This window comes from Vigna unguiculata, chromosome 1, assembly GCF_004118075.2.
Source record: "Vigna unguiculata cultivar IT97K-499-35 chromosome 1, ASM411807v1, whole genome shotgun sequence".
Taxonomy (NCBI): Eukaryota; Viridiplantae; Streptophyta; class Magnoliopsida; order Fabales; family Fabaceae; genus Vigna; species Vigna unguiculata.
Window position 1 is genome coordinate 35,037,825 of NC_040279.1, and position 13,641 is coordinate 35,051,465.

The 13,641-nt window shown below is 36.9% G+C and overlaps 3 protein-coding genes across 4 annotated transcripts; 2 read left to right on the forward strand and 1 right to left on the reverse strand.

Moving 5' to 3' along the window:
* The first annotated feature begins 1,226 nt into the window (after nucleotides 1-1,226).
* LOC114165108 (glucomannan 4-beta-mannosyltransferase 9-like) lies at nucleotides 1,227-6,533 on the forward strand. The gene is made up of 9 exons (XM_028049768.1): nucleotides 1,227-2,202; nucleotides 2,321-2,419; nucleotides 2,584-2,836; nucleotides 4,518-4,628; nucleotides 4,789-4,925; nucleotides 5,083-5,196; nucleotides 5,292-5,491; nucleotides 5,602-5,796; nucleotides 5,897-6,533. The coding sequence occupies exons 1-9, from the start codon at nucleotides 1,873-1,875 to the stop codon at nucleotides 6,057-6,059; spliced, it is 1,602 nt and encodes a 533-aa protein (XP_027905569.1). The 5' UTR covers nucleotides 1,227-1,872; the 3' UTR covers nucleotides 6,060-6,533.
* Nucleotides 6,534-7,814: 1,281 nt separating this feature from the next.
* On the forward strand, nucleotides 7,815-11,494 carry LOC114185435 (pentatricopeptide repeat-containing protein At5g12100, mitochondrial). Of its 2 annotated transcripts, none has more exons than XM_028073190.1 (2): nucleotides 7,815-10,384; nucleotides 10,842-11,494. In XM_028073190.1, the coding sequence occupies exon 1, from the start codon at nucleotides 7,842-7,844 to the stop codon at nucleotides 10,176-10,178; it is 2,337 nt and encodes a 778-aa protein (XP_027928991.1). In that variant the 5' UTR covers nucleotides 7,815-7,841; the 3' UTR covers nucleotides 10,179-10,384; nucleotides 10,842-11,494. The 2 variants fall into 2 exon arrangements, with proteins under 2 accessions (XP_027928991.1, XP_027929063.1); XM_028073262.1 differs by having other exon boundaries at nucleotides 10,847-11,494.
* Nucleotides 11,495-12,172: 678 nt separating this feature from the next.
* Nucleotides 12,173-13,183, reverse strand: LOC114180558 (peroxiredoxin-2E, chloroplastic). The gene has a single exon (XM_028066892.1). It carries the CDS (start codon nucleotides 13,058-13,060, stop codon nucleotides 12,410-12,412), a length of 651 nt encoding a protein of 216 aa, XP_027922693.1. The 5' UTR covers nucleotides 13,061-13,183; the 3' UTR covers nucleotides 12,173-12,409.
* Nucleotides 13,184-13,641: the final 458 nt, after the last annotated feature.

Sequence of the window (13,641 nt, forward strand, 5' to 3'; positions counted from 1 at the left end):
AGATGTTCTCATTTAAATTAACGTAATTATTTTTTACTTTTTATTTAAGTTGCAGTTATGTGTATTCAATAATAGTCAACTGTACCTCTATCTTATTTAATAACGCGAGATTGGAAGTTAGCGTAATAGAATTTACAAAAAAAATGAAAATATTATAATTGCAATGCACATATTTAATTTTCTTGATATTATACCGAAGAAAAATTATGCTTGATGGAATTATTCATAAAGTATATTTATATAACTTTTATAAAAAATGTGATTTTTACTAAAATATCTGATTTGTTAGCTTCATAAAATTATTTGATAGAGTAATGTGACATTTTTAGTAAATTTTCCATTTTAATTTAGAAATTATATTCTCACTTTTGCAGGAGAATATTCTGTGAAAAACCTGATAAAAACTAGGAAGCGTTCTTTCCTAAAAATATTACTTTAAAGGTAAATTAGCATCTAAAGAGTGAGCTATGTGAAAAATACAATCCTGTTACAAACTTTAGTTTTAAGTGTTTATATTCAATAAGAATGTAGTTGTGAAATAAAATATACAACCTAATTACTTACCATGAAATTTATATGACAATATCTAAAAATGTAATGTATTGCAATATTAAAATGTCAAATATATAACCCTGTATTTTTCAAATTTAATATAATTATATTTTAGATATAGAATTATGTAGTGTACTTAAAAAAAGCACAAGTTTAAATTATAATTACCGTTTAACATATATTCAAATACAAATTCCTTCATTTTGGAGAAGAATATATCGAAAAAAGTTAACGATAGTGAAATATAAGTTCAAATTACATAAGGAAACAACTATTCTCAATCCAACATTTTAAAAGAATAAATTTAGGAATTTTTTTATATAATATTAAAAATATATTCTTGAATATAATCATGGTATAAAAAATCATTCTCAACATATCATAACAATATAGTTGTTATTGTATTTAAATAGAAATTTAAAATATTTAAAATATAAAGACAAAAAAAAAAAATGCTCATGTGCAAGGACGGGGCTCCGAATGGTATTAGTTGAAATAGTGACTAAAGAAATAAAGAGAATGAAATGTCATGTGCCGGGAAAATTAAGGCAAATGATTATAACGTTGTAAACTCGTGTGATTTCCATAATCTTTGTATTTTGATATTACCACCCTACCTTGCCAAGGTGTTGCTTATTTTATATATAAGCCACGCACTCCTTCTTCTGCCTCCACAACTTACTACTAACACTCAGCCTTAACACTAAACGTTATAAAAACCCATTCAAGAGAGAGAATCAAAGCACCCACACAAAGAAGAGAAGAGAACCTCTAAAAACAAAAATAAAAACATTCTCTCCCATTCTCCTTCCTTAGTTCTTCTTTCTCCATTTTCTGTCTTTTTTCTGTTTTTTTACTTGCTTTTCTTCTTTTTCTTTCACCTTCTATTTCTTCTCTGATTCTGCATTTCGTACATGCGGTGTTCTACTTCTCTCCTGGTTTGATTGCCGAAGCAAAACAGGATTTTTCACAACTCTTGTGGCCTCCCATTTCAGGAGAATCACTCATTGGTACATAGAGCTTGTTAAAAGCAAAAAGGAAAGAAAAAAAAAAAAAGTGTTTTGAGATCTGGCATGTTATCCTTTTATCTCTAGCTTTCTTTGTGTGGAGTGTTTGTGCTAGAGTGACTGACATTCCAGCTCTGCTTCCTTTGTTTTGCGTGGCCAAGAAGCAAAACAACAATCACCAAAAGAAAAATATTCCATTGAAGTGATTCTTTTAAGCCCTTTTGGATCTACCACTCACACCCTGAGCTTGGCCTAGCTTTGCTTCCCATTACTCATCACTCTCTTTTCTTCTTCTGACATCAAAACGGTTCCAATGGATCGTTTTCCTTCCAGTACCATTATCCCTGACGCGTTCCAAGGGGCCAAAGATGACCTCACCACACAGCTTGCATTGGTTTGGAATCAAATCAAAGCGCCATTGATTGTCCCGTTGCTGAGACTAGCAGTGTTTCTGTGCCTGATCATGTCGGTGATGATGTTCATTGAGAGGGTCTACATGGGCGTTGTCATAACTCTGGTGAAGTTGTTCGGGAGAAAGCCCGAGAAACGTTACAAATGGGAGCCAATGAAGGACGACATAGAGTTGGGAAACTCTTCTTACCCAATGGTTCTCGTTCAAGTCCCCATGTACAACGAAAGAGAGGTGCATACTACACAGTACTTACCTCTTTTTTTCACCACTTTTAACACTTGTTATCAAGTGCAAAACTTTTGACTTTTTAGCCTCGATCTTAGTTAATTTTCCTTGGTTCTAAATGCAGGTTTATCAGCTCTCAATTGGAGCTGCGTGTGGGCTTTCTTGGCCTTCGGATAGGATCATCATACAAATCCTTGATGACTCCACTGACCCAACAATCAAGGTTAGCGCATTAAAACTCATCATGGTTAGTTACCGGTGTTAGTTCCATTCCATGTGAATGATGTACTATCCCGGGAACGTACAAAGCCTGGATTGGACATACTCAAATGATGTGATTGTTCTTTGCGGCATTCTGAAACATTTGTGGTGACTTGACAAACGCAGGAAATGGTGCAGCTTGAATGTCAAAGATGGGCAAGCAAAGGGGTGAACATAAAGTACGAGGTTAGAGACAACAGGAATGGGTACAAAGCAGGGGCTCTCAAAGAAGGCATGAAGCGTAGCTACGTGAAACAATGTGACTGTGTTGCAATCTTTGACGCTGATTTTCAACCAGAGCCTGATTTCTTGTGGCGCACCGTCCCATTCTTAGTGCACAATCCCGAACTAGCCCTCATTCAAGCGCGGTGGAAATTTGGTAATCTATTAATTTTGTTTTAATGTTGAGTTGAGTCTTTCTTAATTAACTCCTAACATTCAACATCAGCGATCACAGGGACAACAACCCTTGCTTAATTTAGGTTTCTGGTTTCCTTGATGGCGGCTTTAGTTGCATTAATCTAGACTAGTATCTTAGATTAGACAGCGAATCCTAAAATCAGAACTTGCTCTTAAAAACTGTCGGTGGGTTTTTTGTTTTGAACTTGTTTTCAAGAACTAGTTTGTTCGTTTGGTTGGGGTGAGGTAGGTCCCATTTTGTGGTTGAACGACCGTGTACAAATGCTTCAACTTTCGTGGTTGCCTTTGATTTAAGCCACGTATTCCTTTTCCTATCGTTTTTTTCACTTCTTTGTGTCTGTGGGGCTCACTGTTTCTACTCGCCTCCAAAAACTATAATGCAGACTACAGGGAGCAAGTGTTCCTTCTCCTTTCCTTTTTCTTTTTCTTTCTTTTAGTTGCATTTTCCGTGGCTTTGATTTCTTTTGAGTTTTGTCCCGTGTTGTGGAAAAAGGTGGGAATGGCAGATTGGTAAACCTCTAAACTTTACATTATTTTTTGGGACAGTCTGTCATGAAAAGTCATCTATGAACTGTTAGATGATTAACCATGATATAATAATGGTTGTCACGTATATATTGTCCTGGCTAATGAATTCATTTATGGCTGAATAGGGTTTGGTTGTGTCATTGTGTGGCCGAAAAGTCTGATAAAACGTTGGACCACTGCTTAATGCGGAAAAGGGTAATTTAAATTTAGAGGTAAAATAGATCTTTGACTGGATTAGTAAGTAACTAAGAAGGTCAAAATAGAATGTTGAAACAAACACCAAATTTCACTTATCCGAGTCTCAAAAGTTAGTATTTGACATCTTTTTCTTCATGTACTTAGTTTTACTTGCCCTATACATGCGTGTATTCTGCAACATGCTGTATATAATTTTCATGAAACAACAATGCTTACAAAGACTCGATTAAACCACCCATATATGATTAACCAAAAGTACATTTTTGTTTTTAGAAATATAAAAAAATGCATGTGATCTTATAATACTGATAGAAAATAAAACAAAAAGAAGATGATAATGTTTTAGAAAGATGTGTGCTCTACAGGTGAATGCTATAAATTCTAAAATGTGAACTGGTGAAGGGCCATACCATACTCCAGTGACATAAAGAGTAGTTTCGGGTGTGAACAGTACCGATTTTTTTCTTTTTCTGCGGTGATTATTTTGTTTTTAGCTAGTAAATTGAATATTCGAGGGGTCCAAATATTATTATTGCTGATTTCTGCTACCAGATAGGAGGGCAATACTTGAAAGCTGCACTGCATGTATATGTATAGTTGAAAGGGCATTTCTGTCTTGCGAGAAACAACACCGTTTGTGATATTATTGTGGTTGTTGTTGTCATCATTGTTCTTATTGTGCTACTTCATCTTCCATTTTTTCCCCTTACTTGTCTTCTGCTCCTTCCGGCAGTTGCATGTGCAAATTTAATGGTGGACCTTATTTCGTAGTCACTGTCTATCTCTACTAACCGACAACTGGATCTCTTTTTAACTCCTGCAAAATCAATTTATTTACATAATGCCACTGCAAATTTCATGCCAGCTAAGGGAGCAATTTATTTATTTATGTATATTTTATTCTGTGATTCCAGTGAATTCCGATGAATGTTTGATGACCAGAATGCAAGAGATGTCATTGGATTACCATTTTACTGTGGAACAAGAAGTGGGGTCTTCCACTTACGCCTTCTTTGGATTCAACGGTAATATGATGCCAAAATTTTTCACCTTTATATCTGTCCATTTTTTTCCTAAGAAACAAAAAGACAACAGGGACTTTTGTGCAATAGTGGAAGCTAGGTCTTGTTTTCATGTAGCAGGAAGGTTTAGTCAATTTTTTTGTACTCTTTAAAAATGCATTAGGGACTGCGGGAGTGTGGAGAATATCTGCATTGAATGAGGCTGGTGGATGGAAGGATAGGACCACAGTGGAAGATATGGACTTGGCTGTGCGAGCCAGTCTCAAAGGATGGAAATTCTTATACTTGTCTGACTTGAAGGTTCGGTTACTCCAAACTTAAGAACAGTTAAATCCATTTTAAACATACAAAACATCATGGTTGTGTTGTGAGAATTCATGTTTTAGTGATGATTAACTTCTACTTCAGTTCATGTTTATGCTGTGTATGTGATGTGATGTCAATTTTATTCTGACAGGTTAAAAATGAATTGCCAAGCACTCTCAAGGCCTACCGTTACCAGCAGCACCGTTGGTCTTGTGGTCCAGCCAATCTTTTTAGAAAAATGGTCTTGGAGATCATAAACAACAAGGTTAGTTTGTTTTGTTTGCTTGAATAATCATGAATATGCAGAAACAGGACAACATTTGTTGACTACTTCCAAATTCATATGTATGTGCATTGCAGAAAGTGTCATTGTGGAAGAAAATACACGTGATATACAGCTTCTTCTTTGTTCGGAAGGTCGTAGCACACATCAACACCTTTGTGTTCTACTGCATTGTGTTGCCTGCAACAGTTTTGGTGCCTGAGGTTGTGGTCCCAAAGTGGGGAGCTGTCTATATCCCTTCTGTTATCACTATTCTAAACGCAGTTGGAACTCCAAGGTTTTGATTTCTCCCAAGTTTAGCTCTATGCTCAACAGAGTTTAAAAGAAAGAAACTTGTTTTTCAAGTAAACATTGTTGACTTTATTGCTTGTGTTTTCTGTGTTTCAGGTCACTCCATTTGCTGGTGTTCTGGATTCTCTTTGAGAATGTTATGTCCCTGCATAGAACCAAGGCAACGATTATTGGTCTACTAGAGGCTAGTCGAGTGAACGAATGGGTTGTCACAGAAAAACTAGGTGATGCTTTGAAGGCTAAAGCAGGAGGTAAAGCACCTAAAAAGCCTCGATTCAAGATTGGAGACAGGTATGCATGAATGAGTATTTTTTCTTCACGTGTTTGATAACTTAATGTTGTATGATATCGAGTTGCTTACTATGTTGTTTTTGTGTTGAAATATGATTAGGATTCACTTGTTAGAACTTGGTGTCGCATTCTACCTCTTCTTTTGTGGGTGCTATGATGTTATGTTCGGGAAAAACCACTTCTTCATCTTCCTCTTTATCCAATCTCTTGCCTTCTTCATTATGGCATTTGGATATGTTGGCACCATTGTTCCCCAGTCCTAGAAGGGCTTGGCATTTCTTCATTCGGCTTCTTCATATCAAAGTGTATTATACTGTTTTCACCATGGTTCTGGCAAATTACGAGCTTGTTAGTGTAAAAGAAAGGGTGGTCATTCTTTAAGGTGTTGTTGCATAATCAGAGTCGGTGACTCTAAAGAGTTAGTTTTCTTGTGAATATACTGCAAAGATATATATAAGGAAATTACGGAAGTTCTTCACTTAAAAGGGAAGCATACAGAACAAGAAAGCAGCAATCATGTGGCATTCCTCAGGAGCAAACATCTTTGATTGGATGGATTGTTTATAAGATTTTGTAGTTTTTCTTTCTATTTTTAACCTTTCTTTACATTGTATTTGTTTGAAGAAATAAACAACTTCAAGAAATGGGATAAAGACTTCCATTTTGTATTTCCAATATAAACAAAAATGTTAACGCTGTACCAAAGAAAGTTAATAATTGAATTGGCTTCGTTTAAATGATGAATTGATTTAAGGGAAAAAGGACATGAAATGAAATAAGGGTTAATTATGTTTTTTTTACCTAAATTATAACACGATTTTAGTTTTCGTTTTTATCTCAAGATCTTGGTACGTTTGTTGCCTCATTCTCTTGTCCAAAATTGGTTTCTATTATGTTTTCTCATTTTATCTGATACTGCTATTTAGTTCTACTGTCATGTTTGGGGTATTTTTTAGGGTAGAAACTTCACATCACCACTTGCTTAAAAAGCAAAAGTAGTTACTTATTTTGTTTCTTGTTATCATTTTCCTTATTTCTTATTATGGATTTCTTTGCTCCAGAAATGGTCTTGTTATTTCACTTCCTACTTTTCCAGATAATTACCAAGTATCACATTTAACTTTTCAAATGATGTCTTACTATACATTCTACTAAAAATCACATAAAGAGACCAAATTTTTTGTCAACTATGTTAAGTTTTAAGTGGTAAAAGTTGCTTCTTCATTTACAAATAAGAATGTTTGCTGGATTACATTAATTTAATATCAAAGTCTTTCGGTCCAAACATTAATTGGTTTCAATACAATATCAAATATATTCCGAACCAATTGAAAACAAATTAAATTGAATAAATTCACTTTTATGATTTCCTTTTTTGTGTAAATGTTATCTAAAAATATGAAGTTAATAAACACCATCTATAATGCCCAATTTCACTCTCTTTTCCCTAGTCGAATTACTGTTCATATTCATATAAAAAAAATAGTTAATTTGGGAGAAAATCGTACTACTTAAATAACCGAAGGCAAGCTATAATAAGGACCTAAGTTAACTTGTTGTAATATTTTAATATCTAAAAGATTTAAAAGACTTTTAAAATATTTCATAAGAAACACAAAGTGGTTTCTTATTCTTTAACTTGTTGTATAATACGGAATAAGTTTTTTTAAATTTATATTGGATTAGACAATCTGTATGTATGTAATGCAAATCTATATTCTAAATTGTATAATCTAAAATGTTTAAAATTAATATATTTGAATTTTGGAATATATAATCAAAAGATCTAGCGACAAAAGTATAGTTTCAGCATGATATAATGTAAATTTTATAAGGAAAATGATACTTTAAACCCTTTCGGTATGAGAGTGCAGAAAGCAAATATTGGGGTGCAGGAAGAAATTGTAAGAGCGTGATGGGTGACTGGGTTATGGATATAAATTGGGCCAAGAGTAGAGCCCACCAACAATAAGAAGAGTTATTTGAGATATGAACAATTCCAGCAGCAACGTGAAGCATTGAGAAGAGTGGTTTTTGCGCGCCATATGATGGTTTTTGGAACTCGTTCTGCTCTTCGCATTCTTCCCAATTCGCACTTCAACAAATTCAATTCCTTCTTCTGCTCCGAGTCACTCACACTCTGCGAATCCGACTCAGAATACCAGCGTCGCCTTCAAAAGGTTCAAAAACTCGAAGCTTTACTCAACCGCGGTCGCACAATCACCGCACGAAGGTTCCTCAAATCCCTTTTTCTCTCTAAAACCACATTCTCCTCTCTCTCCGAACTCCACGCCCACGTCTCCAAACCCGTCTTTTCGGACACGCTCTTATGGCTCTGCTCCGTTTCCAAAATGCTCGACGAAGCCACCGACTTGTACTTTTCCATGCGAAAAGATGGATTTCTCCCCTCCACGCATTCCGTCAATCGTTTGCTCCGAGCCCTGGTGGCTTCCAGGCATTTCGAGAAAACCCTTTCTGTCTTCGCCGACGTTGTGGATTCTGGTATTCGGCCCGATTTTGTTACTTACGGGAAAGCTGTTGAGGCGGCGGTGATGTTGAAGGACCTCGACAAGGGTTTTGCGCTAGTGAGTTCCATGGAAAAGGAAGGACTGGGTCCTTACGTTTTTACTTATAACTTGATCTTGGGTGGGTTGTGTAAAGTGAGAAGGATCAAGGATGCTCGGAAACTGTTCGATGAAATGATTCAGAGAAATATGGTTCCGACTACTGTTACTTATAACACGCTCATTGATGGATACTGTAAGGTGGGTGAGTTAGAGGAAGCTTTTGGCTTCAAGGAGAGGATGAAGGAACTGAATGTGGAGCGTAATCTCGTCACGTATAATTGCTTGTTAAATGGCCTTTGTGGCTCCGGGCGGGTGGAAGATGCGAGGGAGGTGTTGTTAGAGATGGAGCGCTGTGGTTTTTTGCCTTGTGGGTTTTTGAGTGTTGTGTTTGATGGTCCTTCGAATGGCGCAGGTGATCATGGTTTATTTGATGGAAAAGAAATAAGGATTGATGAGCGAACTTATTGTATTTTGTTGAATGGACTTTGCAGGGTTGGAAGGATTGAAAAGGCTGAAGAGGTTCTGAACAAACTAGTGCATAATGGAGTTACTCCAAGTAACATTTCATATAACATACTTGTGAACGCATATTGTCAAGAGGGTGACATGAAGAAAGCTACGCTGACAATTGAACAAATGGAGGAGCGAGGGATGCAGCCTAACCGCATCACTTTTAATACCCTCATTAGCAAGTTCTGCGAAACTGGGGAGGTGGACCAAGCAGAGACATGGGTTAAGAGGATGATAGAGAAGGATGTTTCCCCCACCGTGGAGACTTATAACTCGTTGATTCATGGTTATGGTCAGAGGGGCAATTTTGTCAGGTCTTTCGAGATTCTCGAGGAAATGGAGAAGGCTGGGATAAAGCCTAATGTCATCAGCTATGGTTCTCTAATAAATAGTCTTTGCAAAGATCGTAAGCTTCTTGATGCTGAGATTATGCTTGCAGATATGATAGGTCGTGGCGTTTCTCCGAATGCAGAAATATATAATATGCTCATTGAAGCTAGTTTCTCACTAAGTAAATTGAAAGATGCTTTCAGATTTTTTAATGAAATGATGCAAGGTGGAATAGATGCAACTCTTGTGACATACAATACGATGATAAATGGACTCGGAAGAAATGGAAGGGTGAAGGAAGCTGAGGATATGTTTCATCAAATGGCAGGCAAGGGCTGTAATCCAAATGTAGTGACATACAATTCCCTGATTTCAGGATATGCCAAGTCATTAAACACCCAGAAATGTATTGAATTGTATGATAGGATGAAGATGGTAGGCATAAAGCCAACAATTGGGACTTTTCATCCTTTGATCTGTGCATCCAGGAGGATAGGCATGGCCGAAGTGGAGAGAAGGTTTCAGGAAATGTTACAAATGGATTTGATTCCCGATCGATTTGTATATAATGAAATGATTCACGGTTATGCTGAAGATGGAAATGTTCTGAAGGCAGTGTCTTTGCACCAACAGATGCTTGATCAGGGAGTTGATTCGGACAAGGTGACTTACAATTGCTTGATTCTAGCATATCTTAGAGACGGAAGGGTTTCAGAAATAAAGCATATTGTTGATGATATGAAGGCTAAAGGACTGGTTCCAAAGACTGATACATATAGCATTCTGGTTAAGGGACATTGTGACTTAAAAGATTTCAATGGTGCATACTTTTGGTATAGGGAAATGATTGACGTTGGTTTGCTTTTAAATGCTCGCATTTGTTCCCTGCTAATTTCCGGACTGAGGGAGGAGGGAATGCTGCCGGAGGCCCAAATTGTATCCTCAGAATTGAGTAGCAGAGGTCTGAATAACTAGAAGACTGAATAGGAAAATCCTTGCCCCGTTGTTCAATGCATTATGATTGGAAAAGGACAGGTGCCTAATATCACAAAGTACGTGATACTCTACATTATAAAACTCACTTTTGCTGTTATTACATCTAAGAGGGGATTGTTAAACCCCCTGGCGATGAGACAAAGTTAGATACCGGAGAAAGAGGAAATTAAATACAAGCTCAAATGGTACATGACTAATCCCAATCCTAATTTTTTATACATAATTCTCCGTGGATTTTAGTTATTGATAGTTGAACGTTTGGAAAAGTTTGCTTCAAACTTTGAACACATGAAAATGAATCATGCCTCTTTTTGAGCTTTGCTATAAATAATGACAGTTTATTGAGTGTGAGAGTGTGTATGTATGTGTTTGAGAGAGATAGAGAGAGAGAAGAAATTACTGAATAAATACTTAATTAACACGTTACAATCAGGTTCTTTAACGACACATAATATTTCTGTTTATACAAGTCAGATACATCACCCTTATTATATTGCGGATGCTTGATATTTCTTTATTTGTTAGAACATATAGTGTTTGTTAATTATATCCGCAATCTTTTAGTTAAAAGTTATATGAAGATTAAAGGGTTGGCTCCAACATATATATGCTTTCAAATTTTAGTGGAGCGTATTTTTTTAGTGCAGGGACATGTTTGAGGGAGGTTTTCATCAATATCTACTTGAAAGAAATATCGTGGGTCTTCATCACTTGGTTAAGGATCCTGCAGCTCCTAGCTGATGTCGTTGTTGGTGATTGTTTGTGAGGCTGAAATTTCACCAGTATTTGCCACAAAGAAACAACCGGTAATAAGTTTGTGGCGCAAACAACCGAGGCATGGTGTCGCACTCTTTCCCGAGTATGACAGACCAGAGATGCCAGAAGTTTCAGCATGAAAGAATAATTCCAGGCTTGTGTATCACATACCCTAGCACCCTACTTTTCGTAGTGAAACGGCGTTCAACATTTTTTGTAATGATTATTTGACTTTTTAAGGATAATATCTGCATAACAAATTTAGCACGAGGTTGGTAGTGCTGACTGATTCCATTGTTGAATTAGTTTATCAAAGTGGAGCTTAACCGCAAAGGTTAACTTTAAAAGGCCTTTGATTGTGCTTATCAGTGGAGGTTGGGTTGTCTTGTAAACATTATTACCGGCAGAGTGATTTATGGGTGAACTGTATTGAATAATCTGTTTATTCAAGTCAATTTTATGTATATCCAACTATGAAAATAATCTCATGTAACATGATTTTGAGAACCTTTAAGATGTCAATTTTATGTTATCTTGTACACGATGAAAAGGAAAAAAACTCTGGATCCGCTTTTACATTAGTATCACTTTTTTCCTCCATCAAATTTACATCATTCCAAAGACAGCAATTCTTTTACCTCGTAACATATTAATAATTTAAAACCTGGGCAAAACTCAGATTGGAAGCAATACCTAGACTGCTTTTATTGACACTTTGTTTCTATTTATCTTAGAAAATCACACAATTACCTCTAAAAGAGACTTAGCGGGGATCAGCTTTATTTATTTTAGTTGCACAGTGTTATGCGAGTTTTAGAAAGAAATATTAGCATATAAAGATAATTTGAGGATCAACCACAATTCATTATTGTACATGAAACTGGATGCGCATCCCCTTAAAACTGTATATATAAACACAAAAGTGAGAAGATGAGTCTACTTTAACCTCAAAACCATGATTACCTTACCAAGTTGTACATCTGATTTGAACAAAAAAGTGAAGCTACCTGCACTATGCGAGGTTACTTAGCCAGTGCTGCCATGACCTCTACTTTACTAACCATCAAGAGGCACATCAAACAAGTCAAAGCTTTAACCATCATTGAAAGCAAATCCAAACTATTCAATAGAACAGCATCCAATCAAGTATTATTTTCGCTTGCACTCTACCAGGAAGGCCAAAACGTAAAAGCATCAAGAAGAATCAACAAGAACGCTTCAATCAAATTCTAATTTACTCATTCTTTAAGAAAAACGATAAAAGAAGAAGAGGCTCAAAACCAATCGCAACAAAAGCTCAACACCAGCACAGGGTTCTATTATTACAGGCAGAGATAACACCATTGAGATCTAATTCATCGACGTTATTAACAAAACCCTAAACCAATTGAAAAAAAGGCTAACTCGTGTGCGAGGAGAAAGCGAAATCCGGAGAAGAATTACAAGAACCGAATTCAAAGGACATCGAGAATGTCCTGAGCGCCGCTGAAAGTGAAGGCACCCCCTTCCTCCAAATTGAAGAGCTTCACAACCCCATCCTCAGCCAAGAGAGCGTAGCGCCTAGACCTAACCCCCAACCCAACGGGCTTGTCGCTGAGATCTAGCTCGCACCCAATGGCTTTCGTGAACGTTCCGTTTCCATCGGACAACAAGAGCACCTCGTCGTTAACCTTCAGGTCCTCCTTCCAAGCCTTCATCACGAAAGCATCGTTCACCGAAATGCATGCAATGGTGTCCACCCCCTTCGCCTTCAGCTCCCCCGACTTCTCCACGAACCCCGGCACGTGCTTCTGTGAGCACGTGGGAGTGAACGCGCCCGGCACCGCGAACAGCACCGCCTTCTTCCCCTTCGTCAACTCCGACACTGTCGTCGTCTTCACCTCTCCATCTGAATCAAGGTAGGAAAAGGTTGCCTCCGGGAGCTTGTTGCCGACGCTGATGGCAGCGGTGATGGTGGAGGAGGAGGAAGAGGAGAATCTAAGGGGCTTGGCATGGCGGCGAGCGGGAAGGCGAATAGAGATTTTGGAAGAGAGGGTTTTGGGAGGGAGGAGAGAGACGGTGGTAGAAGAGATGAGCCTGGAGAATGTGGTTAGAGATGCAGCCATGGTGACTGAGTTGCAGAGAATAGATGACAGTGTGGCAGTTAGTTGGTGAGGAAATGAAATGTGGAAGAATGAATGAATTGTGTGTTGGGTAAGAAAGGGGTAGTAGCGTTGTTGGGTTCAGAGTCCACGATCCTTCATAGGGCTCTTGCGTTGGCCCAAATCTAATTATATTTAACCATTCAAAAAATATCTATTGTGTTCGAATAAATAACTCTATAAAATAAACTATTTTTCTCGTTTTAAAAAATAACTCCCATAGTTCTTACATTTACAAAAACTTTATTTTAACCTCACACATAAACAAATATTAAAATCAATATTTTTTATGCAGGACTAAATCATGCACAATATATCAAAATGGAAATTAAATAAGACAACAAATGTTTCTAAGTACTGTACAGTGACTTGAAAAATTCTACATAATTTGGTAATTTTTAAAAAAGTAAAAGAAAAATGTAAGATGGAAATATATGAGCTGGAGAGTAGCTGTTATCATTTTTTATGATGTTTTACTTGCGAAAGATCCAAGGGCCAATGGATTGGGCCATCCGTCTCCTTCTATTTTCTTGTATCCACTCGAA